A 26,590-nucleotide genomic window follows, 5' to 3' on the forward strand; every position below is an offset into this window, starting at 1 on the left:
TTAAGTTGCCTTGACACTGGTTGTCGTGAAAACTGGAGGGATGGAAAAAGTCTGTTGCAGCTAAAATCATCAAAATGTACGGTTATGTTCTTTTCATTTTTTGTGGGGGAAAAAAAGATCATTCAGTGTTTGATTGTCTGAAGACGTCTGCGGATAACATGTTATTATTTTATTTTTTGTATAAATAATCATATTGTCCAAAGTAACTGTCAGCTAACTAAGTAGAGAAAACAAATTAACAGAAAACGTAGGCTACAAATACTAATTTTAGAAAAAAATAACTCTTTAGTTCCTCTCCACAAACTGCTCTTACCAAGGAAGAAGAAAATATACTACACACAAAAGATGTTGTTGCAATTAACCTTAGTACTTAATGTAATTGTTAACTAACTCACTCCTCCGCTCTACTTTGGACAACGGCTGATTATTGAACAAAATGTTTAATTCAAACAGATGAATCTGACATTTAAAAAAAAAACAAAAAACTTCCAACCCATTAAGCAAGTGGAAATAAATGTGCTAAGTTGCATTGTTTCTGTATGAAGCTGTGAACTTGACATATATATTGACAGGAAAAATAGACTGAGATCACATACAGCAGGGACAGATTTGATTTTTTTTTAATTAAAAAACAATAAATAAATAAATCCCCACTGTATGAGAAACATACATCAGTGTGTGCTACAACAACAGTATCATTGTCTTGTTGTAGACGTTGTAGCTCTAAATGACAAACTTCAGTTTGGTCTTCTTTTGTTTATTAAATTATGAAATCAACAACTTTGAACCATGAGCAAAGACTTCTTTGCCCCCAGTGTCATTCCTTCTATTCAAGTTAAAAACCACTGAATCCACACAGAGACGCTGGATTTAAAGAGCATTTAAAGGCGCATTACATTGACACAAAGGTAAATGTGCAGCATTTTATTGAAAGCTGGAATGCAGGGGCTTCCGATGTGTGTCCTTAAAATCTGTTTCAGATATAACACATATGTCAGCGTCATCAAAGAAGAGCAGCAGCAGGCTTCACCGATCTCCAGCAGGAACGTGTTATAGATATTTCATTATGTACAGGAGCTGATAATAGCACTTGTTTCTCTCTATGGTAAGTCAAGCAGGTTATGTTTTGTGTAAAGTTCTTCGGTGATCTGGTACACCTCAGAGATAAGAGGCAGGGCCTCTCCCAGCATGGCCACAACCTGCTCGGGGGGGCCCACATTCATCACTTCAAAGAAAGCAAGGCGCCCCGGGAGCACACAGAACGCCATGCTTGCAGCCTTACAGATGAGCCAAGGGTGGTGCTGGGCCAGTGACTCGTTGTACGCCTCAGCACACATGACGGATGTCTTGCTGTCCTCCTTGCTGGTGCGAAGGTGCTCCAGGAAGAGCTCCAGCCACCTCAGTGCACGGTGGAGCCGCAGCAGAGTGCGGCAGCCTGACTCTGGATGTCTGCCTCTCTTTGTCAGGTCCACCAGGTCATTCTCCAGTTCGTATTTGACCATGGCCTGCACAGTGACATACTGAGAACCGTTCTCTCCACCCAGGTAGCTCACCAGGATCTGGATCTTGCTGACAGCATCCTTAGAAATAAAGCCAAAGACACTCCCCAAGCTGTTCAGAAACCTGGTGAATAAATACACACACTTTGTGAGTACCTCTATGATGTTTGTTCTGCTGTTACAGCACAGTGTGGTTAGTTCAGAAGAGTAGAACTCTACATGCCTAAACATTATTATCACTTCAGTTCACATGAGGAATTCTAAACATTCACCTGAGGTGTACCTTTCAGTACCACTTTCTAATTCTAAATCAAAACTTTTACGCATAAAAAAATTAAAAGTTTAAAAGATTATCTGGTCCTTACCTTAAAATGAGACAAAGCTAAGCCAAAATGCCAAAGCAGTGAGTGATAAACTAAAAAGTACATTCTTACTCCTGCCACAGGAATTCTGTGGATAAGTAACAGCTGCTAATCAGGTAACTTGGTTATTTGATCAACCGCAGGTGTGAGCGCCTCGATAAAAGGTCAACTTTGGCAGTTTGCATGTCTGAAGCATTCAGGTGTGTTAACACAATGTCAAGGAGGAAAGACATCAGCAATTATCTTAGAGAAGCAATTCTTGCTGCCCATCAGTCTGGGAAGGATTACAAGGCCATTTCAAGGCACCTAGGCACACTGACAAGCGTACAAATTCTGGATGATGAAATATATATATATATATACATTTTTTTTAAAGTGAGATTTATCTGATCCCTTAGGAGAAGCTTGACTAAAGACTGAACTCTAAAGGGTTAATACTTACTCCAGCTTAGCCAGCCAGAAGAACTCACCGCTTACACATTCCTGCATCAGTGCTGTCAGACAGGAGACTCAACACTTTTTAAAGTACACCTTGCTGAAAATACTGTCTCCACTGATATTGAAGAATGACTTTATTGCAGGACTTTTATTTGTGATTTAATGTTTATATACAGAACCCTTCAAAAGTATGAATACTCAAGAAAATGTCAGAGCTTTTTAGCGCAGCTTCGGTTTAAGTCAGTTTTAATAATATAAAGTGGTATCAAGGAAAGCCAGGACACAGATTGTTAATGCTGCAAAACAACACAAGGTTCCATGTTACCAAAACAAATTTGTGATCTCCTCAAAGCAGCAACATTGAAGTCTAATAGCTCTAATTCTTATACTTCATAAAGTGATTTTAAACTCTTCAAAAGGGTCCAAGTTAACAGGTAATACTGCTTTAATTTGCAAACAGCATTTTTTTTCCCAAGAGAATAACCAATTTATCGTAAAGTTTGAATTTCATATCAGATTTTCCAACATTCTCTCAGGAGAAATAAAGAAACAGAAGAAAACTTTGCCAACCAACATAACAGTGTGTTATTGTTTTGAAACGAGACGCTCAAAATATTAGCAACTGGGTTCAGAAAGCACTCACTCTATATTGCCTAAAAGTAGTGACAAGACGTACGAACCTCAGCTCGAAAGCATGCGCCCAAACTTGTATCATTCTCCCAGAGATGACCTGATCAGCTTGAAATAAAGATCATCTGCAACTGATGGAAGATGACTTGACCCGAAGCTTATGGATAGACCACGTTGAAGATCTGTGTATTTATGTTTATTGTGGAATAAATGAAAGCGTGATTTTAAGTGTGTAACCCCCAAACTTTATTTTCTGTTCGGGTGGACAACAATAAGAATGTTGATTGGATAAATTACATCTATTACAACCAACAGCGCTTTGTGAACTACACTAGAGATGCTGTTAAAGGCATAGCTGAACAATTAGATCCAACTTTCCTTATGGCACGGCATAATAGAATGGTTTTGGATAGGTTGCTGGCAGAGAAAGGAGGGGTGTGTAAAATGTTTGGAACTTTTTGTTGCATATTTATTCCTAACCATACTTCCCCAGATCAGCAAGGCCTTAGAGCAGGGATGTCAAACTCCGGTCCTCGAGGGCCGCTGTCCTGCAGGTTTTAGATGCTTCCCTGCTTCAACACACCTTATTCAGATGAAATTGATCTCTTCGAAAGATTGTTAAGTTCTGCACAAGCCTGCTAATGATGCATTGATCTGATTCAGCTGCATTGAAGCAGGGAAGCATCTAAAACCTGTAGGACAGCGGCCCTCGAGGACCGGAGTTTGACATCCCTGCCTTAGAGGGACTTGCATCCCTCTCTGCAGAGCTAGCAGAGAACTCCAGGTTCAAGGATCCCTTCATTGGCATGATGGAGAAGTGGTTTGGCCGGTGGAGCGGACTAGTTGCTTCAGTACTGCTATTTCTGTCTGTTGTAGCAGACATACTAGTCACCTGTGGTTGTTGTTGTATCCCATGCTTGAGAGGACCAAAAACTGATGTGAGACCACTCTTACCCGCATAATGTATCAGCAGGTACAGGATGGCAATGACAAGGAGGACAAAGATGATGATTAAGTGTTAAGAAGTACCTTGCATTACCCCGAGTGAATTCTCAATTATTTGTTTAATGTAAATCTCCCTGAAGTGTTAAACAATGATGAAGAAGACATACATGGTTATGCAAATAATGTAAAAAAAAATTTAAAAAGCATGTGTATATATGAATCTACTGTGAATTGCGATTTACACCCTCTTCTAGTATAAACAGGAGGGAAATGTTAAAAAAATATCATGACGTTATACTATGAGAAAAGCAAGTACCATGTGTGAGAATGTTTTAGGTTGCAGGGTCATGGGACAGTCAGTGCGGTTACATGTGTGCCATCGGAGCGGATTAATAGATCAATTACAATAAGACTGAGTTATTCAGTTCATGTAGACACCTTAATCTGACAAGAAATCGGATCGGGTTACTTGCGATCGAATTAAGACCACAAGATAACTCGATCCAAATGCCCGCTGAACGTGCATGAAGACGACAGTCGATCGGATTGAGCATGCTCACGATTTTTTCCCGTGATTGTCACCCGGAAGTCAAAGGAGATGATATTACTGTTGTTGTCGCGGCAGTCAGCAAGAAATAAACAACGCAATGGAGAATGCGCCGTTGTGCATCGCATTTGTGCCATAACCATGCTTATTACAAATGTAGAGGGACGTAGCTTCATCTTGCTCTTCATTCGTCTTAGTTTTTTTTTTTAAACAAATCTTTATTGACAATTAAAGAACATTACAATCATGAGGTCAGACAAAAAGGGATTGATTTCATGAAACAAATGTCATGACACCAAGAACTAAATAGTAAAAAAAAAAAGTTACAATAAATTAAATAAATAAAAAATAGAAATAAGGTACATACATTGGTCATGCAGAGAATATGAAGTACACACATTATAGAGTCTTCACCTTTTTGGTGAATAGGTATGAGACACTAAGAAAGTTAGATAAATGATTTCTCAAGTCCATCCAAAATTCCTGCACAACATTACATTCACAAAATACATGAGCAATAGATTCCTCCACATCACAAAAGACACATTTACTGTCTATATCCATAAACTTCGGTAGCATTGCATTGCAAGGGTAGATTTTGTGTAAAATATTAAAGTGTAATTCTTTCTAGTCTAGAAGGAGAATAATTACATTTTAAGAGAAACTGTAAACCACCGCATTTTTTAAAGATATTGGAGGGAATGAAATACCATAAGGAATCTTCACCATTACGCAAACATCTTCTCAACCAATTCATTTTGAAGGTGTTATTGATGTCAATGAAGTTGATGACTTCAAGACCCCCTTCAGACCTATTATTTGAAAGAACAGATTTTTTTTAATCTGTGGTGTTTGATACGCCATATAAAGTTAAAAAAGGTGGCATTAGCTTTGCAGGTGGAATCTGAAGAGTACAAAGATAAAGCTGGAAAAAACAGTGTAGTGTCATCAGCAAGCTGAGAGATTCTAATTTACTTATTAAAAATGGAGATGCTTTTCATAAGGGTGTTTTTCAGAATACTAATAGACATCAGCTCCACCACCAGAATAAAAAGAAAAGGAGAAATGGGGCATCCCTGTCGAGCGCCTCTGTGGATACAAAATCTTTTGGAAGTGTTATGGTTAATAATACTGGAACTGTTAATATCTTTATACAACATTTTGATAGTGGAGATAAAATTAGATCCAAAGCCAAACATCTCCAGGGAGGCGAAGAGAAATCTGTGTTCTACAGTGTCAAAGACTTTGCAAAAATCCAGAAATAGGAAAAAGGCATCTGAGTCAATAGACTCAGCATAATCAATCAAATCTAGAGCTAGTCTTATATTACAGCTTATATGATGACCCTTCATGAAACCTGTCTGTGTTTCATTAATGAGGTGATCCAAATATTTTTTCAATCTATTTGCAAAAATTAGGGTAAGTAATTTGTATTCAGTAGTCAGTAAGCTTATAGGATGCCAGTTATCTATATACTGAGAGTCTTTCCCAGATTTAGGTATTAAGGAGATAACTCCCTGTTTCATCACCATTTCCTCTTTTCTAAGACATTCTTTGAATAGATTGAAGATGGGCTTCTCTAAAAGGTTCCAAAAGTGTACATAGAAGACCAGAAGACCATCTATGCCTCATTTTTCAGAGCATTATTTAATTCAGTAGTTGTGAGCTCTGCATCACATAAGGTCTTGAAATCATCTGTAATAATTGGAACATAGTTACGCACTTGTTGTAAAAAGGTTTCGCATCTGTCTTCCTGAAACTCAGATTTGTAAAGGTTTTCATAAAACAAAGAGATGAAGTCAAATATTTGAGCAGGGTCTTTACACAAGGTATTGTTGATATTTAAGACAGACAAAGATTTACGTTTATAATTTCTTTTTTCAAGAGCAAAAAAATAGCTACTGTTTTTTTCACCTTCCTCAATCCACTTAGCTCTGAATCCAATGACAGAACCTTTGGCTAAATCAGTATATAATTTATCAAGTTCCAACTGAGTTGTTTTCAATTCCGTTAATTCTTCATCAGAGCGATTATCTTTTTTTAAGAGACTATCAAGTTTTAGCAAGAAGGTAGATTCTTAGATTTTTTTTTTCAGCTCCTTGCTACGTTTGATAGCGAGCCCTCTAACCTTAAACTTGAATAGTTCTCATTTGCTTCCATATGATGATTCTGCATCAGAATCAAAATGAGCAATCATTTGAGCATAAGTATACTTATTTTGTAACTCAATTACCTTGCTAATAAGATCAGAGAAGAAGATCCTATTGGAGTTGTGAGAATTATAACCATATATATTACATAGAAGAAAGCAGGCATTGTCAACATTTACTATCAATATCAACCACCTTCCTTCACTAGAAGTAATCGATTTACACACGTGGACAAAATTGTTGGTACCCCTCAGTTAAAGAAGGAAAAACCCACAATTCTCACTGAAAGCACTTGAAACCTACAAAAGTAACAATAAATAAAAATTCATTGAAAATTAAATAATCAAAATCATTACTTTTGAAATGTTGATTAACATAATTTCTTCTTTTTTTTTAAACTAATGAAATAGGGCTGGACAAAAATGATGGTACCTCTATAAAAGATTGAAAACTATTTGACCAGAGTGACATGATTAACTTTAATTGACATCACAGATGTTTCCAAACTCATAATCAGTCAGTCTGCCTATTTAAATGGAGACAAGTAGTCACTCTGCTGTTTGGTAAAAAGGTGTGCACCACACTGAACATGGACAACAGAAAGCGGAGGAGAGAATTGTCCCAGGACTTCCGAAAAAAAATGATAGACAAACATCTTAAAGGTGCAGGTTATAAGACCATCTCTAAACACCTTGAAGTTCCTGTGACAACAGCGGCTCATATTATTCAGAAGTTCAAGACCCACGGGACAGTAGCCAACCTCCCTGGACGTGGCCGCAAGAGGAAACTTGATGACAGATTGAAGAGACAGATCGTTCGAATTGTATCCAAAGAGCCCAGGACAACCTCCAAAGAAATTAAAGGTGAACTCCAAGGCCAAGGTACATCAGTGTCAGATCGCACCATTCGTCGTTGTTTGAGCCAAAGTGGACTTCATGGTAGACTACCAAGGAAGACACCACTGCTGAAAAAAAATCATAAAAAAGCGAGACTGGAATTTGCAAAAATGCATGTTGACAAGCCTCTGGGAGAATGTCCTTTGGACAGATGAGACGAAACTGGAGCTTTTTGGTAAGGCACATCAACTCTATGTTCATAGACTCAAAAACCAAGCATACGAAGAAAAGAACACTGTCCCTACGGTGAAACATGGAGGAGGCTCAGCAATGTTTTGGGGCTGCTTTGCTGCATCTGGCACAGGGTGTCTTGAATGTGTGCAAGATAAAATGAAATCTGACGACTATCAAGGCATTCTGGAGAGAAATGTGTGGCCTAGTGTCAGAAAGCTTGGTCTCAGTCGCAGGTCATGGGTCTTCCAACAGGACAACGATCCAAAACACACAGCCAAAAACACCCAAGAATGGCTGAGAGAAAAGCGTTGGACTATTCTAAAGTGGCCTTCCATGAGCCCAGATCTGAATCCCATTGAACATCTGTGAAAGGAGCTGAAACATGCCATTTGGAGAAGACGCCCATCAAACCTGAGCAGTTTGCTCATGAGGAGTGAGCCAAAATACCTGTTGACAGCTGCAGAACGCTCATTGACAAATACAGAAATCGTTTAATTACAGTGATTGCCTCAAAAGGTTGTGCAACAAAATATTAAGTTATGGGTACCATCATTTTTGTCCAGCCCTATTTCATTAGTTTTTTTTTAATAATTATGTTAATCAACAATTCCAAAGTAATGGCTGATTTTGATTATTTAATTTTCAATAAATTTTCATTTGTTACTTTTGTAAGTTTCAAGAATTGTGGGTTTTTCCTTCTTTAACTGAGGGGTACCAACAATTTTGTCCACGTGTGTAATAACGTCACCTCTAAACTTGGAGTAAAATCATAACACCAGCAGAGTGGTTTGTGCCATGGTCAAAGAAAACAGAATTTCCCCATTGTGAAAATTTGCAATCGGATTCACCAGAATGAGTCTCTTGTAGAAAAATCAAATCTGCTTCAGTGTGTTTACAGAATTAAAGTGCTTTTCGTTTTGTTAAGTCTCTTAGACCTCTCACATTTAAGGAGACAATATTAAGTGAGTTGAACTCAAAATGCTGCATGACCTTACAGGAGACAAATAAAAGAAGGGACAGACAAAAACAATAACAAAAAAAACCTACTAGTACTAAGACTAGAAAGCTTAGTGATAGCAAGGAACCTGAGAGCTTAGATGAACTATGCCACCCCCAAAAACAAGGCAGCAGCGACCATTAGGGAACCCGTTGAACAGTATCAAGCAAAAGGTTATCAAACAGTAGCCGAGCATATGCCTCGTGTTGAAAAGAGCAGACCCGGTGATGAAGCACAATGGGTCTGTTGAATATAAGAACGAATCATGAAATATTGCATAAAGAACAGAGTCCATTGAGATCATAAGTAAAAGTCTCTGCAAGTATGTTAAGGTATAATATGATGAAAGGCTAGCTCATGACATAGATGATAATGAAGTCATATAACAGTAAGAGGCTAGTTTTTCAACTATTTATCTTTTCAACTAGATCAATTTTTTTTTTCTTCTTTTCTCTCATTTCACCTCCAAGCAGTCAATCTTCTTTCCTTCAATGTAAGCGAAGGGGCCTCTGAATGATGCTCTCTTCCCCTCATCTCTGGTCTTCTTCACCAAAGGCCACAGTTTCTCTCTGGCAGCTGCATCCTCCGGGGTTAAAGGCACTTTGATGCGGAGATTGTTGTCGCGCAGATACCCGGAGTTCTTCGCTTCCCGCCAGATGATGTCTCGGTATAATCTCATGGTGAATCTAATGATGATTGTGCGAGGAGAGCCAATCTTTTTCATGGTGCCCAATCGATGGACAATGTCCACATCGAGTGCCATCTTGTCGCCAATTTGTGGTGCCACTTTGGAGAGAATGTTTATTGTGATTTGTTTTATGTCCTCCCCGTTTTCCTCCTTCACTCAATGTATTTTCAGATTCCACAGTCTACCGTGACGCTTCATATCATTCAGTTTTATCTTCAGTTGAAGGTTTTCTTTCAGCAGCTTCTCTGTCTCTAAGTCAATTTTCTGTATTTTCTCGCTGTAGGTGGTTACCTGATTTAGTAGAGGCTGCACTGTCGCCGTGAGAGCTTCCATGGCTTTGGCAGTAGCTTGACACGACTTTTCAATGGATGAGAGTTTTTCTAGGATGACACGAGTTGCTGAGTCGCCGTTGTCAATAGCTCTTAATTTGGAAGGAGGGCTTTTGCTAGGTGTTAACAGCAAAGCTTCAGTTGAGGAGTCATCATCCATGAATTCAGCCATGTCGCTGAGATCTGAAGCTAGCTCTGCCGCGTTTCTTTTTTTCTGTCCTTTTTTTCCCATTAAAGAGAGAGGAAATGGCGCCTGTAGAACACCTTTTGTATAAACTAAACAAAACGGGTCTGGAGAATTGTCTGTTTCATTGAGTTTTAAGTAATATGGTCACATACTGTAATATCTTTGGAGGAGACATTCAAAAACTCCCGCTCACGACGCTATCTTGGCCATCTTTACCTTAGTTTTGTTGTTGTTGGTGGTGAAGACGTCAACCGGAAGTGGCTCTATTAGCGATAGTTAAAATGGGTACAGTGCTACCTATCGTACTGCGGTATGGCATGCTTTGTGCCAGTGATTCGATTCATTCACCGCCATATATCCAAGGATAATTGCACTTGCTCAGATAAGGAGCATAATTCAACTATAGCTATAATCGAGTTAATCTCGTCATGTAGACCCACTGACTGTGTGCTGGAGAAGCCCTCCTATCTATCTTATTTCTGTTTGAACCTTGCTTTACTGAATGTCTCATAACCTTGTGTGGCTAGTGATCTCAGAGTAGAAGACATAAATAGCGATAGTATAATTTTTTTAACTCAGACAACTCTGGGTCAGCTTTCTGATGCGTTGTACAGACTTGTGTCCTTGCTGCAAGAATAAATGTGTGTTAATTGACTCCAGGGACTCTGAGCCTCATTAACAGTGTGACAAAAAAAAGTACATAAACTGCGCAGGAAAACTAGAACGTTTTTAGTTTATTCGCCCTTTTGAGCGATACTGTAGAAACATTATTTATTCTTTACTATATGACACTTACTTTCTGAATAGGTTTACCTTTTACTGTTTACGCAACAAATGCCAGAATATATTTCTCTAAATCACTTACTTCACAAGGCCGCGCCAACCAGCGACATAGTGTTCAAGATAGACTTCTTTGTTTTCCGACAGACACAGCTTAAACGTGTCGAGCACCTCCTGTAAACAGAATTTCTGGTTCTCTGAAGCCTCGGAACCAGCCATGGTACTCTATACGGAAGTGCTGTCGATAAAAGCAAAGAGACAGCATATGAATAAGGAACAGATGGAAGTTCACCTGAAAACAATCATGGAATAACGCATAGCCTGCAAATAAAGCTCAAAGGAAAAGGAAAAGTGAGCATTACTGTAGTAGTTCAACAACAAGAAACGTCAGGTCATTCCTCCTCTAATCCACCTCAACTGCGCAAACTCCGACTGGATATTATAGGAAATTGAATAAAAAACCTTCAAAGTAAAAGCACCGGAAATGTTACATTTCAGCTCAAATGTGAAACGTTAACACTCTAATGCTGATACCTATTGTTGTAAATTGGAACACGGTCACAGCTAAATCATAGAAGTTGTCTTTAGATAGATAGATAGATAGATAGATAGATAGATAGATAGATAGATAGATAGATAGATAGATAGATAGATAGATAGATAGAAACCGTTAGCAACTCCCTGCTGGGAGTCGCATTGCTTAAGCGGGTATAGAAAATGGATGGACTGATGTTTAATTTTTGAAATTTTTAAACAATGTCTTATTTGAAGACATCAGTTTTGACCACAAGATATTGCAAGCGAAATTTATGTTGCAGTTTTTTTTTTACATTTCATACTAGAAATCAGCCAGTTCTGGATACTTAAAGCTTATGCAGATGAGTACAATCTTATTATTCAGCTGTGTTAACTGGTATATTTTATACATACAGAGTTTATGTTAAATTAGAGAGGCAAAAATTATGGCATTGTTGTTGAACTTTTTCTTAAGTGTATTGTAAAGAGACACCACTTGACTTCACTTGAGTCTTCACAACTGTCTGGTCTGCCGGAATGCCATTTCATCTCTGCTGCAAGAGGTGCATCGTATTGTACACAACAACAGTTACCCTGCTTTGCAAACGAGATGACACCATTTCTGAATTACCACAGGTATCTTTGTTTGTATAATAATGTATCATACAATTGTTTTGATATATTGAGAAGTAAAAAGATCAATATTACATAATAATATTTTCATCCAACATGTTGCAGAAATACTAGTATGCTAAATAGTTTAAAATTCAAGTGCTTCATGCTGGAAAAGTCTTGTCTACAACTTCATAGTCACATTCGCCCGCTGATAAGGGATTTTATTTTGAATGCTCTGGCCGGAATTCCATGAAGGCAGCTTTCGCTGTACGTGAAAGCACCACACGCGTAAGTTTTAGACAATACACATTCATTCTGATTAAGTGGCTGTTTATTAGAGACAGTCAAGTTGTGATATTTTGGTGTCATTAATCTGTCTACAGGAGCAGGCTGCCCCGATGAGAAAACATGCCTGAAATAAAAGTAACACCACTTGGTGAGTACTTTAGCTCACTAGCATATGCTAAGCTAGTTCCATCAACATTGTGTATTTGACTGCTTACTGGACAACTTTAGTGCTGCCATAAGTGTCTGTCTTTGAAAAACAAAAACTGTGCATTTGGTGTTCCTGCAGTTGCCCACAGAAGCTGTTTGTTAGCCATAGCTGACAAATCGGTGTGTTTTTAGTCTCTTCTGAGCTTTTGTGTTCCCTCCCCAAGGTGCTGGACAGGATGTCGGCCGCAGCTGCATCCTTGTTTCCATCGGAGGCAAAAACATAATGCTGGACTGTGGGATGCACATGGGATACAACGACGATGTGAGTGACAGATATTTAGCAAAGGCAGCATGCACACTGGATATGTCATCCAGGGCATGGTAATCATAAGAGCTTGAATAAAGGCAACTGGACTTCTTGGATCTCGAAGACGTTTTGATCTCTTGTCTTCTTCAGTTGTAAACTAGATGGTGGGGAGTGTCAGCTTATAGTCCTTACAGTCACATATGTCACCGAACCCCCTGACCAATATGCCTCGTTTGAGTCATTATCACCTATGAATTGTCTACCTACCTAAAATGGCGAGTTTTGGTCACAGTATCCAAAATGTGAATGGTTGTGAAACTGCCTGGGGAGGAGAGACAATGCTGCATTGTGGGGCAGTGCTGGGAAGGTGATACCTGAGACCACCTCCTCTGTTAAAAGATGTTTTTTCCAGTTTAACATGTATGAATATGTACATTTCTGTCCTCGCAAGAGTGTCCCTTTTCCTTGAGATGTAGACTCACTGCTGACTGTTGACCTAAAGAGCTGGCTGTCCTATGTTGTGCCATGCGCTTGTGGGGCTGTTGTTTGGTCTCTCCCTTATGGAGGTCCTCACACTTTTCTCTGCACTGCACTGCATACATATTTTGTCGTTTGGGTGAAGTATGGGAATAAATAGTAATGGTGTCAATAATGCATATTGCATTGTAAAATTGCATTTAAAGGCATGGACTAAAAAATCAGTAACTCTAATTTGAATCACAATTTACAGGTAAAAGCCTAACCTAATGAAGATTAGTTATTTGTTAAACTTTATCCAGTTGATTCTTTACTTTTGAATTTCTTACTTTTGAATTTCATATTTATATTTTATATGCAGTGTATATATAACTAGAAAAAAAGCTGTTCTTGCGAAACAGCTGTGAGAATGCTTTTTAAGTTGAATGGATTAGTTGAACATGCTCAAATAGCTGAATCTAGTGGAAATTTACCAGAAATCAAGTGTAATAATTAAAATGGCTTCAGTGTAATATACAGCAGGGAGTGGAAGAGTGATGTCATCAGTGATAGCAATGTTTGTCAACAGCTTCAGCTTAAGCTCTCTCCCTGTATAACCTGCAGAAATTGCTTTTTTTGGATACTATGACCTCCTGTGAGAAAACTGGAAGAGCGAGGAAAATAATTTGAAGACCGTAAGAAGCAGAAGGCTTGGAGGAACGCGGCAATGTAGTTTTTATTTCAATGAAGTGAAAAGAATTTAAACGGCAGCGAGTTGAACACAGTTGAACCTGTCTCTGGCATTCGACCAAATTTCCATTGGAGTTAGTGAGAGAAATTGAAAGGTTTCTCTGGCTTCAAGGCTCATAGCTGAAATTCAGTAAATGTGAGCTCTTTAGTAGTTACATCAGCTGAAAGAGGACAAGTGTACCTACATTTTAAGGTATAATTTGAGTCTGAGTTAAACAGCATGAAAGTTAGAGGAATTTGTTTGAATATCAGAAAAAGTTAAAATGATCAGTCTGCCACTCTAATCTTCTCATTCATAAAAATCAAGAAGGAGCAAAAATGTTCATGTTTTTTAAACTGTCATATTTCAGAATTGGCTTAGTCAAAATTTTAAAAAATTGAACTTTTCAGTAAGAGAAAGGTCTGCTGAAGACACTGATGTGATTTATATCAAGGTCCTGTGTAAAATATAGGTTTTATAGCAGTTAAAAGTTAAAATGATGTCAAATCTCCTGAAGGAGCTGAACGTTTCGATACCAAAATGGTTGAAATCGGTTAAAGAATGCAGAACTAGTTAAACGGCAAAAAACGTACGGAATAACTCAGAATAAAGAATAATAATAAAGAGAAACAGGAAAACAATAGTGAGAATGCCTTAAAGCATTCTCGCAATAAACGGAAACAGGAAAACAATAGTGAGAATGCCTTAAAGCATTCTCACAATTAGTTTAATGTGTAAATATACACTGATTCAATAAGCATCCAATAAACAAAGGGTGGCGAATTAAACACACATTTATTTCAGTCAGCATCTTCCCACGTCTGAACGATAACTAAATTAAAAACTATTTATACAAATTTATAAAAGGAAAAAAATAGATAGTCAAACTGACTATTGCTTGAAAAAAAAAAAATCTATCTGCTTTCATACAGCCCAATTATTTTGAAAGTCACAGCCAAAGATTTGGGAAAACTGACTAATTGCAATTCATTTTCATTGCACTCATACATAAAATCTGTCTCTAAATCTCAGAAAGAGTACCGGTAGTTGTCTGCTAATTGGGAGGTCGTGGTGACTGAATTCTTGACTTCCCCAAACCACATGTCGAAGTGTCCTTGTGCTAGACACTGAACTCAGTGCCTCTGATTCATCTATCTGTGAGGGACTGTGTCTTTGGATATATCCTGTAACGTGTGTGTAGACTAAGAGGTGCTTTATGGGTGTCTGTGAATGGGTGAATGTGGCTCATAGTGTCAAAGCACTTTAAATATTCCACTAGGAAAGCAACTTTACAGGTACAACCCATTTATCATTGACCATTCTTGTGAAGGGTGTCCATTACAGAGATACAGAAATGTTTTTACTTCTTTATTGATTAGATGCACTGCGCTGAAAATCTGTTTTTAAAATTGTATTTTCAAAATGAAGTGTCATCTGTTGATCATCTCCAGTATAATTTCAGTTAAACTTGACTCTTTATTATCATTCCAGAGACGTTTTCCGGACTTTTCTTACATAACCCAGAATGGCCGTCTGACAGACTTTCTGGACTGTGTGATCATTAGGTTTGTTCTCTTAGTTTCTTGTCTTCGTTTCACCCTTTTTGAGTCAACAGTATTTGTCATAAAGTCCTATAACAACTCTTTGTCATCATTTCACTGCCTGTATTCTCAGCCATTTTCACTTGGACCACTGTGGCGCTCTGCCTTACATGAGTGAGATGGTGGGCTATGACGGACCCATCTACATGACTCATCCTACCAAGGCCATTTGTCCCATTTTACTGGAGGATTTCCGGAAGATCACCGTCGACAAGAAGGGAGAAACTAACTTTTTCACTTCTCAAATGATCAAGGACTGCATGAAGAAAGTCATTCCTTTGAATCTCCACCAAACTGTCCAGGTGGAATGTTGACATCACGTTTGAAGTGTTCAGTCACACTTTTTTTTCTTATCAAATCTTTTTTTTTTTTCTGTGCCAACTGCTCCTCTCTTTTGATGGCAAATCAAGCAGTTTCTGTTGTGCTGCCGGCAGGTGGACGATGAGCTGGAGATCAAGGCGTACTATGCAGGCCATGTCCTGGGAGCTGCTATGGTGCACATCAAAGTGGGATCAGAGTCTGTGGTCTACACTGTGAGTGTAAACAAGTGAACTGTGTGTTATGGCTGGCAATTTTAGCAACTGGCAATCTGAGGAAAATATCTTCTCATTTTAGGGAGACTATAATATGACACCAGACAGGCATTTAGGGTAAGTTGACTTTACTGCATTTAATGAAAATCTTCTGTGCTGTCATATTCTAGTTTTAACACACATGCTTATTCAAGGCTTTTATTTCTTACAATTTTCCTCATTGTAGCACAATGCTGTATGATACAAAAGCAATTATGCAATGAGAAAATGGGGTGTTAACAAAGAGAATATATATATATATATAATAAAGAAAATAGAAAATAAGAAAATACAAAATATATATAAGAATATATATTTTATAATTATATAAGAAAATATAAAAATATATTTATTTTCTTATATTATATATAAGAAAATATAAAATATATATAAAATACATAGAAAATTCGTATTACATAGTTTAGCTTTCTTATTGTCACCTTTGCATAATATTAGCACTCAACTACGCTCCGTTGCTGTTGAGAAAGGTCAATTAGTCCAAAGAATTTTAAGAAATTTTGATTGGGCTGGATTTTATGCAGTCATACAGCGCTTTTTTGTTTTGTGTAAATCAATTCTTCATGGTGAAAAAGGAGCCTGTATTAAAGACTTTTCTTTATATTAATTTTGTTACTACATAACCCCTTCCACTCATTCATTTTCTATACCCGCTTAATCCAACTCAGGGTTGCAGGGGGGCTGGAGTCTGTCGCGCCTGTCATTGGGCAAGAGGCGGGGTACTCCCTGGACAGGTCGCTACATAATCCCATATGTACAAATCCAATTTCCAGAGTAGTGGGAAAGTTTTTTTTTTTTGTTTTTTTTTCATCATTATTATTTTGAGCTTGTAATTAACAGACACAAGTAGAAATAAAACTATTTTCAGTGTCTTCACTGAACTTAATATTTTCCTAATTCAACTTCATTGTATTTAGAAAATATTAACAAAAATAGAATTCGGTGCAAGCAAAACACGCTCTAAAGAAGTTTGCAGAGTGCTAAAGAAAGGCAAAAAATGTCCTTAGAATACACAAGTAACAGCATTCTGGAAGCTTCTACAGTCCGCAGATTAATTTGTGACGGTTAAGGGGGTTGGGTATAAGTGTAAATTGTGACAAGAAAGCTGGTCCAATTAGCTGATCAAGTCCAGCTATAGCTCGGCTCTACTTTTTATGTAACCGGCCAACTCTGTGTGCATGACCATTCAGTTGGTGTATTCAAAATTCTGTTGCTGAGCATGATCTTTGCGTTGTATGTTGCTGCAGTGCTGCATGGATCGATAAGTGCCGTCCAGACATCCTCATCTCAGAGTCCACGTATGCCACCACCATCCGTGACTCAAAGAGGTGCAGAGAGAGGGACTTTTTGAAGAAGGTGCATGAAAGCATAGAGCGAGGAGGAAAGGTAAAATTTTTAGTCAGTTTAATGTTGCATATTGAGGTGGAAGTTTCTGTTTTCTTTCAAATCTTCTATGTTTTCTAACATCTTTAATTCTTTCAAACCTTACAGGTTCTCATTCCAGTTTTTGCTCTCGGACGAGCACAAGAGCTTTGCATACTGCTGGAAACATTTTGGTAGAGTTTTTAAAGAAACCTCTGAATCAGTGCATTGCATTAGCTTTTTTTTCATTGAGGACATCTTTTTCAGATCTAGGAATAAGACAGCAAACAAAGTGATGTGTGGAGATAATCACTGTCTGTTCCCTGGCTGAATGATATTAGATTAAAGCCACTTTTCTGCCTCAAGACTGTTTGCATCCTGGTTAAACAGAAATCTTCTCAGTGTTGAGTAATTGCGCATGATTACATTACAAAAAGGTAACATGTTCGTCTCGGGAGCTCCCTGTAATAGCTATATTAATTTGACTAAGTTTGAAAGAGTAATTTTATTATACAAAGGTTTTCACTGACTCAGTGGGCAGGCTCTAAGTACCTTCTCTTACTACACAGGGAGAGAATGAACCTGAAGGCCCCAATCTACTTCTCCACTGGGCTGACGGAGAAAGCTAATCATTACTACAAGCTTTTCATAACATGGACCAACCAGAAGATTCGAAAAACCTTTGTACAAAGAAACATGTTTGAATTTAAGCACATCAAGGCCTTTGATCGCTCCTATGCAGACAATCCTGGACCAATGGTGAGTCGTTTTTTTCTTCCAAAGTGTGCAAATTTTAAAAATTTCTGATTGATCATTTAAACAGCAGTGGAGCTAAAGATGTGGGCACTTTTCAGGTGGTGTTCGCCACACCAGGTATGCTGCACGCAGGCCAGTCTTTGCAGATATTCAAGAAATGGGCGGGTAATGAGAAGAACATGGTGAGTCTTAGTACGGAAGTGGACAGCTTTTTATGTTTTGTGAATTACACTGTAATCTAAAAATTTGAATCTCTTTTTAGGTAATCATGCCTGGATATTGTGTACAAGGAACAATTGGCCATAAAATACTAAATGGGCAGAGGAAGCTGGAGATAGAGGGAAGAGCAACAGTAAGAGTCTTATTTTCTTCCAAAAAAGATAATATTTTGTTTTAGTTGAGCAGATAAAGACACCTATTCCTGTCACCCCTCATCTTGTCATTATTCTCATAACGTCTGATAATTAAAGAAGACATATCATGCCTTCTTTAACTATTGGCACACTTTCCCGAGGTCTTAAGAAAGTGTTTCCAACATGCTTTGGTCAAAATACCACAGAGACAATAGCTCGTCCTACCACCGTGAATTTATATCTGCTTTCACAATGAACTGTTTTAGGGCATGGAGTGACCCACTAGCTCCGTTCCATAACCTTTCTTAAGCAGGGTCTGACACTTTTGAGATTAGTAGTACTCAATAAACCTTGAAGTACACCGTTACCATATGACAGGGCATGCATTAAATTGTCTAAGAGCTCCCACTATCAAACACAGCAAATTGAGCCCAGATAATCAGACTGATTTAAAAAAGATATTAGACTAGCAATTTTATTCTTAAATCGTTACATCCCCTTTAATTTCAGGTAGATGCAGTCTTGCCTAGAGTTATATCTTGAGCTTGCTTAGGTTGTTGAACAGCGCGCCACAGAACATGACAGCCAACAGGCAGGCTTATACTCTAGTTAAATATCCATTCTTCTTTTTCTTTAGATTTTTGAGGCTAACATTAATAATTGTTGTCTATAGGGGCTACTTCACACCAAAGTTAACAAGTGCGAAGAAGAACGCCTATTAGAAATCAGATTTTGCTGGTCAGGATATATAAAATTAGACCAAGACCTGGTAGAGCAGTTTACACTATTTTCAGATGCCCAAAAACATGCTCTCAAGCACATCGTGTGTCCCCTTTTATTTGCAAAGAAGCTCTAATAGTTTTGGGAAATATGATTATTCACCTATTGAAAAGGATTTATCTGCACTTTATTAACTCTCTGCTGAAATAGTACATATAATCAGTAATATAACTCAGAAAGAAGAACTTATTTTTAGCTGTTCCTTTAAAAAAAAAAAAAAAGATAATTATAATTCTGACCATTTAAAAAAATTATGAATAGAGTGACTGCATCTGAGTCTGTCTGTGATTGTTACAGTTGGACGTGAAGCTGCAGGTGGAGTACATGTCTTTCAGTGCACATGCAGATGCAAAGGGCATCATGCAGCTCATCCGCATGGCAGAGCCTCGCAATATGCTGCTTGTGCACGGGGAGGCAGTCAAAATGGAGTTCCTCAAGGGCAAGATTGAGCAGGAGTTCAGTGAGTGCAGCTTCAACTCATCGGTGATGTTTAAAATATTGTAAGCATGTTCGCAATAGAGCAAGAGGGAATTTCCAACCCGGTTAATACTTTTTTGACTGTCAGACATAGACTGTTACATGCCTGCCAACGGAGAGACGGTGACTGTGACGACAAACCCCAGCGTTCCTGTGGACATGTCACTCAACCTGCTCAAGAGGGAGATGGCTCTTGGAGGTATTTTCTGTCCTGTGGTTGAAGGTGGTTCAGGTTAAGCGTGCCTACAAAGTTTAATTTCACATTTCTGGACTAACTTTTTTTAGACTAACATTTTGATTTCTCTCACTGTGATTGAAGTGGTTTTTCAGCGTGTTTTACTCTACTTGTGCCACTTCCGTACAGTATTATGACCCAGTTTAGTTGTCGTGGTGACATTTATACGAAAGGACAAGAGAAAGTGAGAGGTCATGTTTGTGTGGACAGTGCAGCAATGATTTTAGACTTATAGACATGACTTTTGTACAGATTGCAACTTAGCAAATCATGTTGTAAAACCGGCTCCCAATCATTCTTGGTATTTACAGACCTGTGTATGATTTCTGCAGCTGGGTCCTTGCACAGTTTTGCGTACGCATGCTGGAGGCATGAAATGATTAAAATGTAAAAATAGTTTCAATGATAATTCTCTCAAATTTAGTTTGATTTAGATGATGCATAAGAGCAAAACATTCTGACTACATTTGCTGGCTGTCGTGCTGGTTTTGCTGTCGGCAGAATAAAGTTAACATGCCGATATTTTCTATTGATTGGTTTTACATTGATTGCATCAGTTTTTCTGAAAAGCTCATTTTAATCCTAAATGATGAGGAGATAAAAGATTTAGAAGTCACAGAAAGTAATAAATGATTGCAAATGAACATGATATAATGATAAACATGATAAAACATAAAAGTTATAATCAGGATGAAATGTATTTACTGTTTATAGTTTCCTCCACTGTTGGTCCACACTGTGGGTGTTTCCTCTTTTCTGGTTCATTTCTTGTAAATAACATTGTCATAATGTTACAGGGCCCCTGCCAGATCCCAAAAAACCTTGCACCATGCATGGGACCCTGATCATGAAAGAAAATGTAAGTTGGCTGTTCTGGATACATAAATCCTGTTTTCATGATTATAAAAGCTGCTGATTCACTTTGCTGTTGAATTGTTTTACTTTATACTTTATGACTTGGTCTACTACATTTATAAAAGTGAAAGTAGCCCAGATAACACGTCCTTTCTAAAGCTGAACCCTATAAACGATTGTGTTACCCAGTATTTTTTTTCGGTTGGTGTAATAACTAGCTGGTGAGTGGATCTGGGCTTGTTTTATTCATGAGCAGCTGCTCTCATCATCATTTATCCTATTACTGCTATTTAACCCGATGGTGTCTTTGCCTGAACACAGAGTCTGAAGCTGGTGTCGTCGGAGCAGGCCCTGAAGGAGTTGGGCCTCAACGAGCATCAGTTGCGCTTCACCTGCCGAGTGCAGCTCCAGGATCCTCACAGTGACCCCGACACACTCCACAGAATCTACACACATCTCAAGAGGTGAGGGGACGCTTAATGAGCCTCCTTCGACCTACAGTTCATCAGCATTCATTTGCATTTCAACCAGAAACATCACCGCTCGTCTTTCTCTAATGTAATATCTTTACAATACCTTTACATTTTCCTCAGTCAAATTATAACTTGTGGATGCTTGTGACTTGATAGATGTTTAACGTGTGCAACAGATTCTATGGAAGTTGATTTATACTGTGCTTTGCAACATAATACATTATATATGTTGCATGATAACATAAATGTTATATTTTCCTTTTTCATCTGTTTGTTTCAGTGTGTTAAAAGGTTACACCATCCAGCACCTCCCTGATGGCACAGTCATGGTGGAGTCTATCGTCATCAAAGTGTCCTCCTCCGTTGAAGACACCAACGCCAAGGTTCTGCTGCTTTCCTGGAGTTACCAGGTATAACACGATCATTTAGTTGATTTTACCAATAAGTCTCCTCAGATCGTATTACTTCCCCACATTTTTTCCTCTTTTTTATTCCTCTTTGCAATGGTGAGAGAAATGGTTGCAGTTAGAAACATATTTCCACTGTTCCCCATCATTTCACGTCTCTTCTTGCTACACCAGCTTCCTCGGCAGTTGTTTAAAGACGTTCTGTGAAGAAGTGTGAATATGCAACTGTTGCCAGTTTTGAGAAATATTCCCCTTTTTGCTCTTTCTGATAAGGCTTTAATGGTGGGCAGGATATGTTGGGAATTTGCCAAAGTTGACATAGTTAAGACTATTAAAGGTTTAAAATATCCAAAGTTTCCCATCCAATGAAAACACTTTAGCAGTCGGCCCCACAGATTAAGAAGACCTTGTATCAGCACGTTATCGCCATGACCGTAATACAGTAGCATCAAGATTTAGCAGTAGCTAATTTGAGTGGGTGTGGCGGAACATCTTTCTGTAGCACACAGGAGGCGTCACGTGATGCAGAAATTAGGCTCCATAAATCGCTGTTTTCCTTTACAACGCATTGGAGAAGAACAGATGAGGCCCCTCGTGATGTGGCTTTCAATACTGCATGTATCTGTGTGTATCCACAAAAGCGAGGAGTGAGAGGAAAGCAGTATACAGGCCTGCAGAACGGTGAATTAAGGAGACAGTCTTACTAGCACACACATAGACATTCAGTTGTTGCAACTTCATTTAAACTTAAATCTCTGCCTCTCTTATGTATGGAAATATCATAAATATCAAAAGTAATCAGACCTAAAACAACTTGTTATTTAATCGTCACTTTGATCACAGATCAAACAGGCGCAGGAGGGGCCAGGTGTATCCACCTCCATTTTAAGATCAACTTTGATCCTTTAAGTGAGACCAGCTTCCTAAGATTTTGGTGGAATACGGATCGTGAACGGAGGGCCTTATGATCCTTATGACGTTTTTGGATATAAAGCAAAAAGTGTCAGTACTGGGATGACAAGCTAATGGTGGCCAAGCGCCCTTTATGAGGTTGCTTTTTAATCCATCCATGTCAGCGTGTCTTCTCATTATGAAGCAGAATTTATTAAGCGTTTATTGGTTCGTCCACTTGTAGGAAGCGTAGGAATGGATCATTAATAAAATAAGGTTGCTTGAGTATCAGTATTTATCTACACCTACCTGTCTGAGTTAGGATTTATCCTAGATTTTCAATAAACTTGTTCCTATATTCATACAATTGCATAAAGCAAGCAGCAAAGGTGAAAAGAGCCACCTTAACAGCAGTGAGCACCAGGAAAGTGATAAATTTGAATATATCTACGCAAATCCCTGTCTGACCTGAAGATACTGGGTAAATCCAGTCTGACCACGCAGCCGAGAGGAGGACGGTTCAACCTTTTGCTTGTGCCCACCGGGGAGATGAGACCTTAAACAATGAGGGGTGAAAACCATTGTGTGGGTGGACTGTGTGGAAAAAAAGGCCTTTCGAAGTGAGAGTAAGAAGAAGGCAGAGGGTGGGGGAACCTGCACTCAGCCGCTGCGCAATGGAAGGAGGGAGGTTTCAGTGGTTTCATGTGTTCACTGCAGAGCATGTGAAGGCAAAGATGTATATATAACAAAAAAAAAAGAAGTGATGTTGTTCTTCATTTTTCTTTTTTCCACCTGAAGAAAATTGTTGCTCTTTCAAGGACTGGTACAAGGAAACCAAAAGAGTTCAAACAATTAGCTTAACTGTAGATTATAATTAACCTTTGAATCCCTACCTTAATAACTTGTTAAAGTCAGAGTAAAGTGGTTTCACTTTACTGGTGTTTGTGTTCATGTGTCAAAGTGGGTTATTTGCGTTCTTTCTTAGTTCTGTTAAACTTTCTTTAAACCTTCTTTTTTTTTATCAGGACGAAGACCTGGGGAGCTTCCTCTCGTCTCTGCTGAAAAAGGGGCTTCCGTCTGGACTCTGCTGAAATACTTTTTTGCCCCCAAATGTTATCATCTCCAAGGAAATACATTTCAGGGAGAGTTTATTTGTCGTTATTCTCCCCAGCGCAGAGAATCACAGATGATCACATGTAAACATTAACAACAGCAGGGCTAAATCTGCTCTTTTATTTTCTCACTGGGATGGTCTGATAGTACCTCACATGTACACAGGCTCCTGTCTTTATTGGGCTATTCTTTATAGGGTTATGGTCAACTATTACAGACTAATTTATAGAAAATAAGAGACTGAAATTCTGAGTTATTGCTTAATTTTAAAGGAACAAACACAAATAAACACTTTTTACAGAAAAGTTTCTTTTTGCAGTCCTGTACTTAGCATTTACAGGTTTATTTACAGTGACTGTGTGGTGCCATCCCTCTCAGGACACCGTTATGGTATAGACACCCCTCCTCCTGCTGACCGTTCCCCACAACCACGTCCTCTAAGTCTTCCCAATCGAAATGGCTGGTGGTCATGTAGTAAAGCACGGGGTCCAGACATGTGTTAAGGGTGACGAGCGCCATGGTGACCCTCCTGGCGCTGTAGATGGCGTCACGTGTAGAGCAACTCTGGATGATGTCCAGGCGTTGAAAGAGGTGCAGCAGGTACACCACATGATTGGGCAGGAAGCAGAGCAGTGTGATGGCGAGGATAGTGTAAATGACCCTCACAGCTTTTTGGGCCGTTTGAGTCTTGATCATGGAAATGCGCCTCGCTTGCCAGAGGGTAGCACACCAGAATGATCACAGAGGGCACCAGGGAGCCAAAGACCAGGCTTAGAATGCTAAACAGCCTGAGACGCTTTTCCCACTCTGTCCTGGCAAATTTCTCAAAGCAGCTTTGGCCCAGAGATTCGTCCCTGATTGTCAGTGGACCCATGAGGATAAAGACCAGGATCGCCACTCCAGCAATGCACCAGAGCACCACACTGACAGCTAGAGAGTACCGGGGGCCCCACAGCCTCAGATAAGTATGTGGATGCACGGTGGCTACGTAGCGGTCCACACAAATGCAGGTCATAAAGCAGATGCTCATGTAGATGTTGGCAAAGTACAGAGTTCCCGTGAGGAGACACGCAGAGTTCCCGAAAATCCAGTTGTTCCTGTTCAGGTGGTAGTGGATCCGAAAGGGGAGTGTGCAGAGGATGCCTATGTCTGCCAGAGCAAGATTGCTGGCGTGATCCTGAAGGTGAAAATGAACAGCGCAGCCAGATTTCCTGGTAGACCTACAACTAAAGCGAGGATGTAGACCGCAGGGAAGAGGTGGTACTGGAACTCCGCTAATGGGTCGGTGCAGATTGTCAAATTCATGGTGGCAGATGTAGTGGAGTGTTTTTTGTTTGTTTGTTTTATTACTTGAGTCAGATCAATGGAAAAAATGTACCCACATCACAGGGCGTCTCCTGTAAGTGGAGGGAGACGACATGTTTCCATTCAGTTTTTCCACTTTGACATTCACAAGGTCGCTTATATGACTGAAGTCATTTTCTTACCGCTGTAGCTCACATATCTAAAAACAAAAGGATGTAAAACATTCTTATTGCTGTCATTTGAGGAATTAACTATAAAAAATTAAGTGAAACAAGGTAGGAAAGCACCAACTGTGAATAAAGCCAACAAATGTAAACTAAAGCTAGTGTGTTTGAGATGTTGAATATTTCCTTCTACTGCTAGAGTTTTCCACAAGGTTGAATCCTAAGTACTAAATAAGTTACTGTTGGTAGATTTCAGCCACATTCTGATAGGTTTAATATTTTCTAAAAATAAAAAAACTGAAAAAACACATTTAATTTGCTTGACCTCCAAAAGCAGAGAGCTCCACTGCAAACTGCAGTGCAAGCTGCTGCTCCTTTCAGACTACAGTGCGACAATAACACGTTGCTCCTTGTTCAGCTGTAATCTCCTGTTTCAGTGTGAAGGTGTAGCGTGAGGCACAAGAAACCATATGTCTATTTATGCTTGACCAACCCACTGCAGCATGAGGTATGTTTGTTCAAGTATATGATGTTATTATTGTGAAGACAAAGAGCTTCTCTATTATATTTCAAACAGTTATGAGAGCAAACACAAAAGCATAACTAACTTTTGCTTAAAATAAATGTATTTCTGTTGTGTTACAAATCCTGCTGTAGGGTACAAAAGTCGTAAGCCATCCCTGATTTTTATTTTATTTTTAGATATTCCCAGGAAAACAGGACATAAGTGTGGCAGCTTATTTAAACGTGTACAAAAATAGAAATGTAGTATTTAGGGAGAGAGCGATTGTAAAGTTTCAATAAGCTAAACATTTGTCCCGACTCTTTATTCCTCAACACGGCCTGAACCCTGTTAGACAAGCTTTCTTGTCATTTCTTTAAATGGTCTTCAAGGATGATTTTCCACACTTCTTGAAAGACATTCCAAAGCTTTTCTTTGGATGAATTTTTTTTTTTTTGTCTTAAGGACACCTCATTACTTTCAGATACTGTTCATCTGCTGTAGATGGCCTGCCAATTTTTCCTTTTGTCCTTCACTTTTGAGGTTTTCTCATTTTTTATTTTCTTTTTAAGGACCCTGCAAACAGAAATATGCCTCGCTTTGGCCTAATTTTTGAAAATCACCTTGTTGGTGCAAAAACACAATTTTGTCCGTCAAACTGCATTATCATTGGCATCTTGCATCGATGCAATGCAACTTATGAATTGAGAACTAATTAAACAAGGAAGTCCTTAAAGATGCTATTTAAAATTGATTATTTGCCAAGTGCTCTGTTATGTGTGGACTCAACCCTGCTTCACCCCTTGAGTGAGGAGCTTTTTTAGTGTTAAGTAGCTTGTGAAACAAATCAAAAGCAAAAGAAAAACGGCCAGTGTCCAAGGAAAAACGTGTGTGTGTGCGTGCGTGTGTGTGTGTGCGCATGAACATGCAATACACATGGCACAGGTCCCACATGATAACCGTGCTTAGTTACGAGTGTATAAGTGTACAGGACCACAATCCACAGCCAGCCCCCCCCCCCCCCCCCCCCCCCCCCAAGAAGCAG

The 26,590-nt window shown here is 38.9% G+C and overlaps 3 protein-coding genes across 5 annotated transcripts; 1 reads left to right on the forward strand and 2 right to left on the reverse strand.

Moving 5' to 3' along the window:
- Nucleotides 1-512: 512 nt before the first annotated feature.
- On the reverse strand, nt 513-11,044 carry cptp (ceramide-1-phosphate transfer protein). 2 transcript variants are annotated; one of them, XM_072367468.1, is made up of 3 exons: nt 10,985-11,044; nt 10,708-10,860; nt 513-1,623 (listed from the first exon to the last, which is right to left on the reverse strand). In XM_072367468.1, exons 2-3 carry the CDS (start codon nt 10,839-10,841, stop codon nt 1,101-1,103), a joined length of 657 nt encoding a protein of 218 aa, XP_072223569.1. In that variant the 5' UTR covers nt 10,842-10,860; nt 10,985-11,044; the 3' UTR covers nt 513-1,100. The 2 variants fall into 2 exon arrangements, with proteins under 2 accessions (XP_072223569.1, XP_072223568.1); XM_072367467.1 differs by having other exon boundaries at nt 514-1,623; nt 10,708-10,862; nt 10,990-11,036.
- A 947-nt stretch (nt 11,045-11,991) lies between these two features.
- ints11 (integrator complex subunit 11) lies at nt 11,992-24,379 on the forward strand. 2 transcript variants are annotated; one of them, XM_072366877.1, is made up of 18 exons: nt 11,992-12,041; nt 12,137-12,189; nt 12,413-12,510; nt 15,173-15,246; nt 15,356-15,584; nt 15,717-15,815; nt 15,898-15,932; nt 17,120-17,258; nt 17,364-17,428; nt 17,804-17,993; nt 18,089-18,172; nt 18,253-18,342; nt 19,421-19,583; nt 19,689-19,799; nt 20,633-20,694; nt 21,012-21,154; nt 21,444-21,573; nt 23,487-24,379. In XM_072366877.1, the coding sequence occupies exons 2-18, from the start codon at nt 12,162-12,164 to the stop codon at nt 23,550-23,552; spliced, it is 1,806 nt and encodes a 601-aa protein (XP_072222978.1). In that variant the 5' UTR covers nt 11,992-12,041; nt 12,137-12,161; the 3' UTR covers nt 23,553-24,379. The 2 variants fall into 2 exon arrangements, with proteins under 2 accessions (XP_072222978.1, XP_072222977.1); XM_072366876.1 differs by having other exon boundaries at nt 12,005-12,189.
- Nucleotides 23,917-25,191, reverse strand: LOC140271608 (P2Y purinoceptor 1). The gene is given in 3 exon segments (XM_072366878.1): nt 23,917-24,285; nt 24,287-24,741; nt 24,744-25,191. Coding segments are annotated over 3 exon segments (960 nt in total). The 5' UTR covers nt 24,880-25,191.
- Nucleotides 25,192-26,590: the final 1,399 nt, after the last annotated feature.

The sequence above is a fragment of the Leuresthes tenuis genome, unplaced genomic scaffold, assembly GCF_036924035.1.
Source record: "Leuresthes tenuis unplaced genomic scaffold, fLeuTen1.0.hap1 SCAF_16, whole genome shotgun sequence".
NCBI lineage: Eukaryota > Metazoa > Chordata > Actinopteri > Atheriniformes > Atherinopsidae > Leuresthes > Leuresthes tenuis.

What these genes read in the sequence shown, in the direction of transcription:
- ints11 (XM_072366877.1), top strand. Translation starts at nt 12,162, where the DNA reads ATGCCTGAAATAAAAGTAACACCACTTG. An exon ending in CTGGACTGTGTGATCATTAG is followed by an intron (nt 15,247 to 15,355) that starts GTTTGTTCTCTT and finishes CTGTATTCTCAG; the next exon opens with CCATTTTCACTTGGACCACT. An exon ending in CAGAGTCTGTGGTCTACACT is followed by an intron (nt 15,816 to 15,897) that starts GTGAGTGTAAAC and finishes TTCTCATTTTAG; the next exon opens with GGAGACTATAATATGACACC.
- cptp (XM_072367468.1), bottom strand. Translation starts at nt 10,841, where the DNA reads ATGGCTGGTTCCGAGGCTTCAGAGAACCAGAAATTCTGTTTACAGGAG. An exon ending in GGTTGGCGCGGCCTTGTGAA is followed by an intron (nt 1,624 to 10,707) that starts GTAAGTGATTTA and finishes TTTATTCACCAG; the next exon opens with GTTTCTGAACAGCTTGGGGA.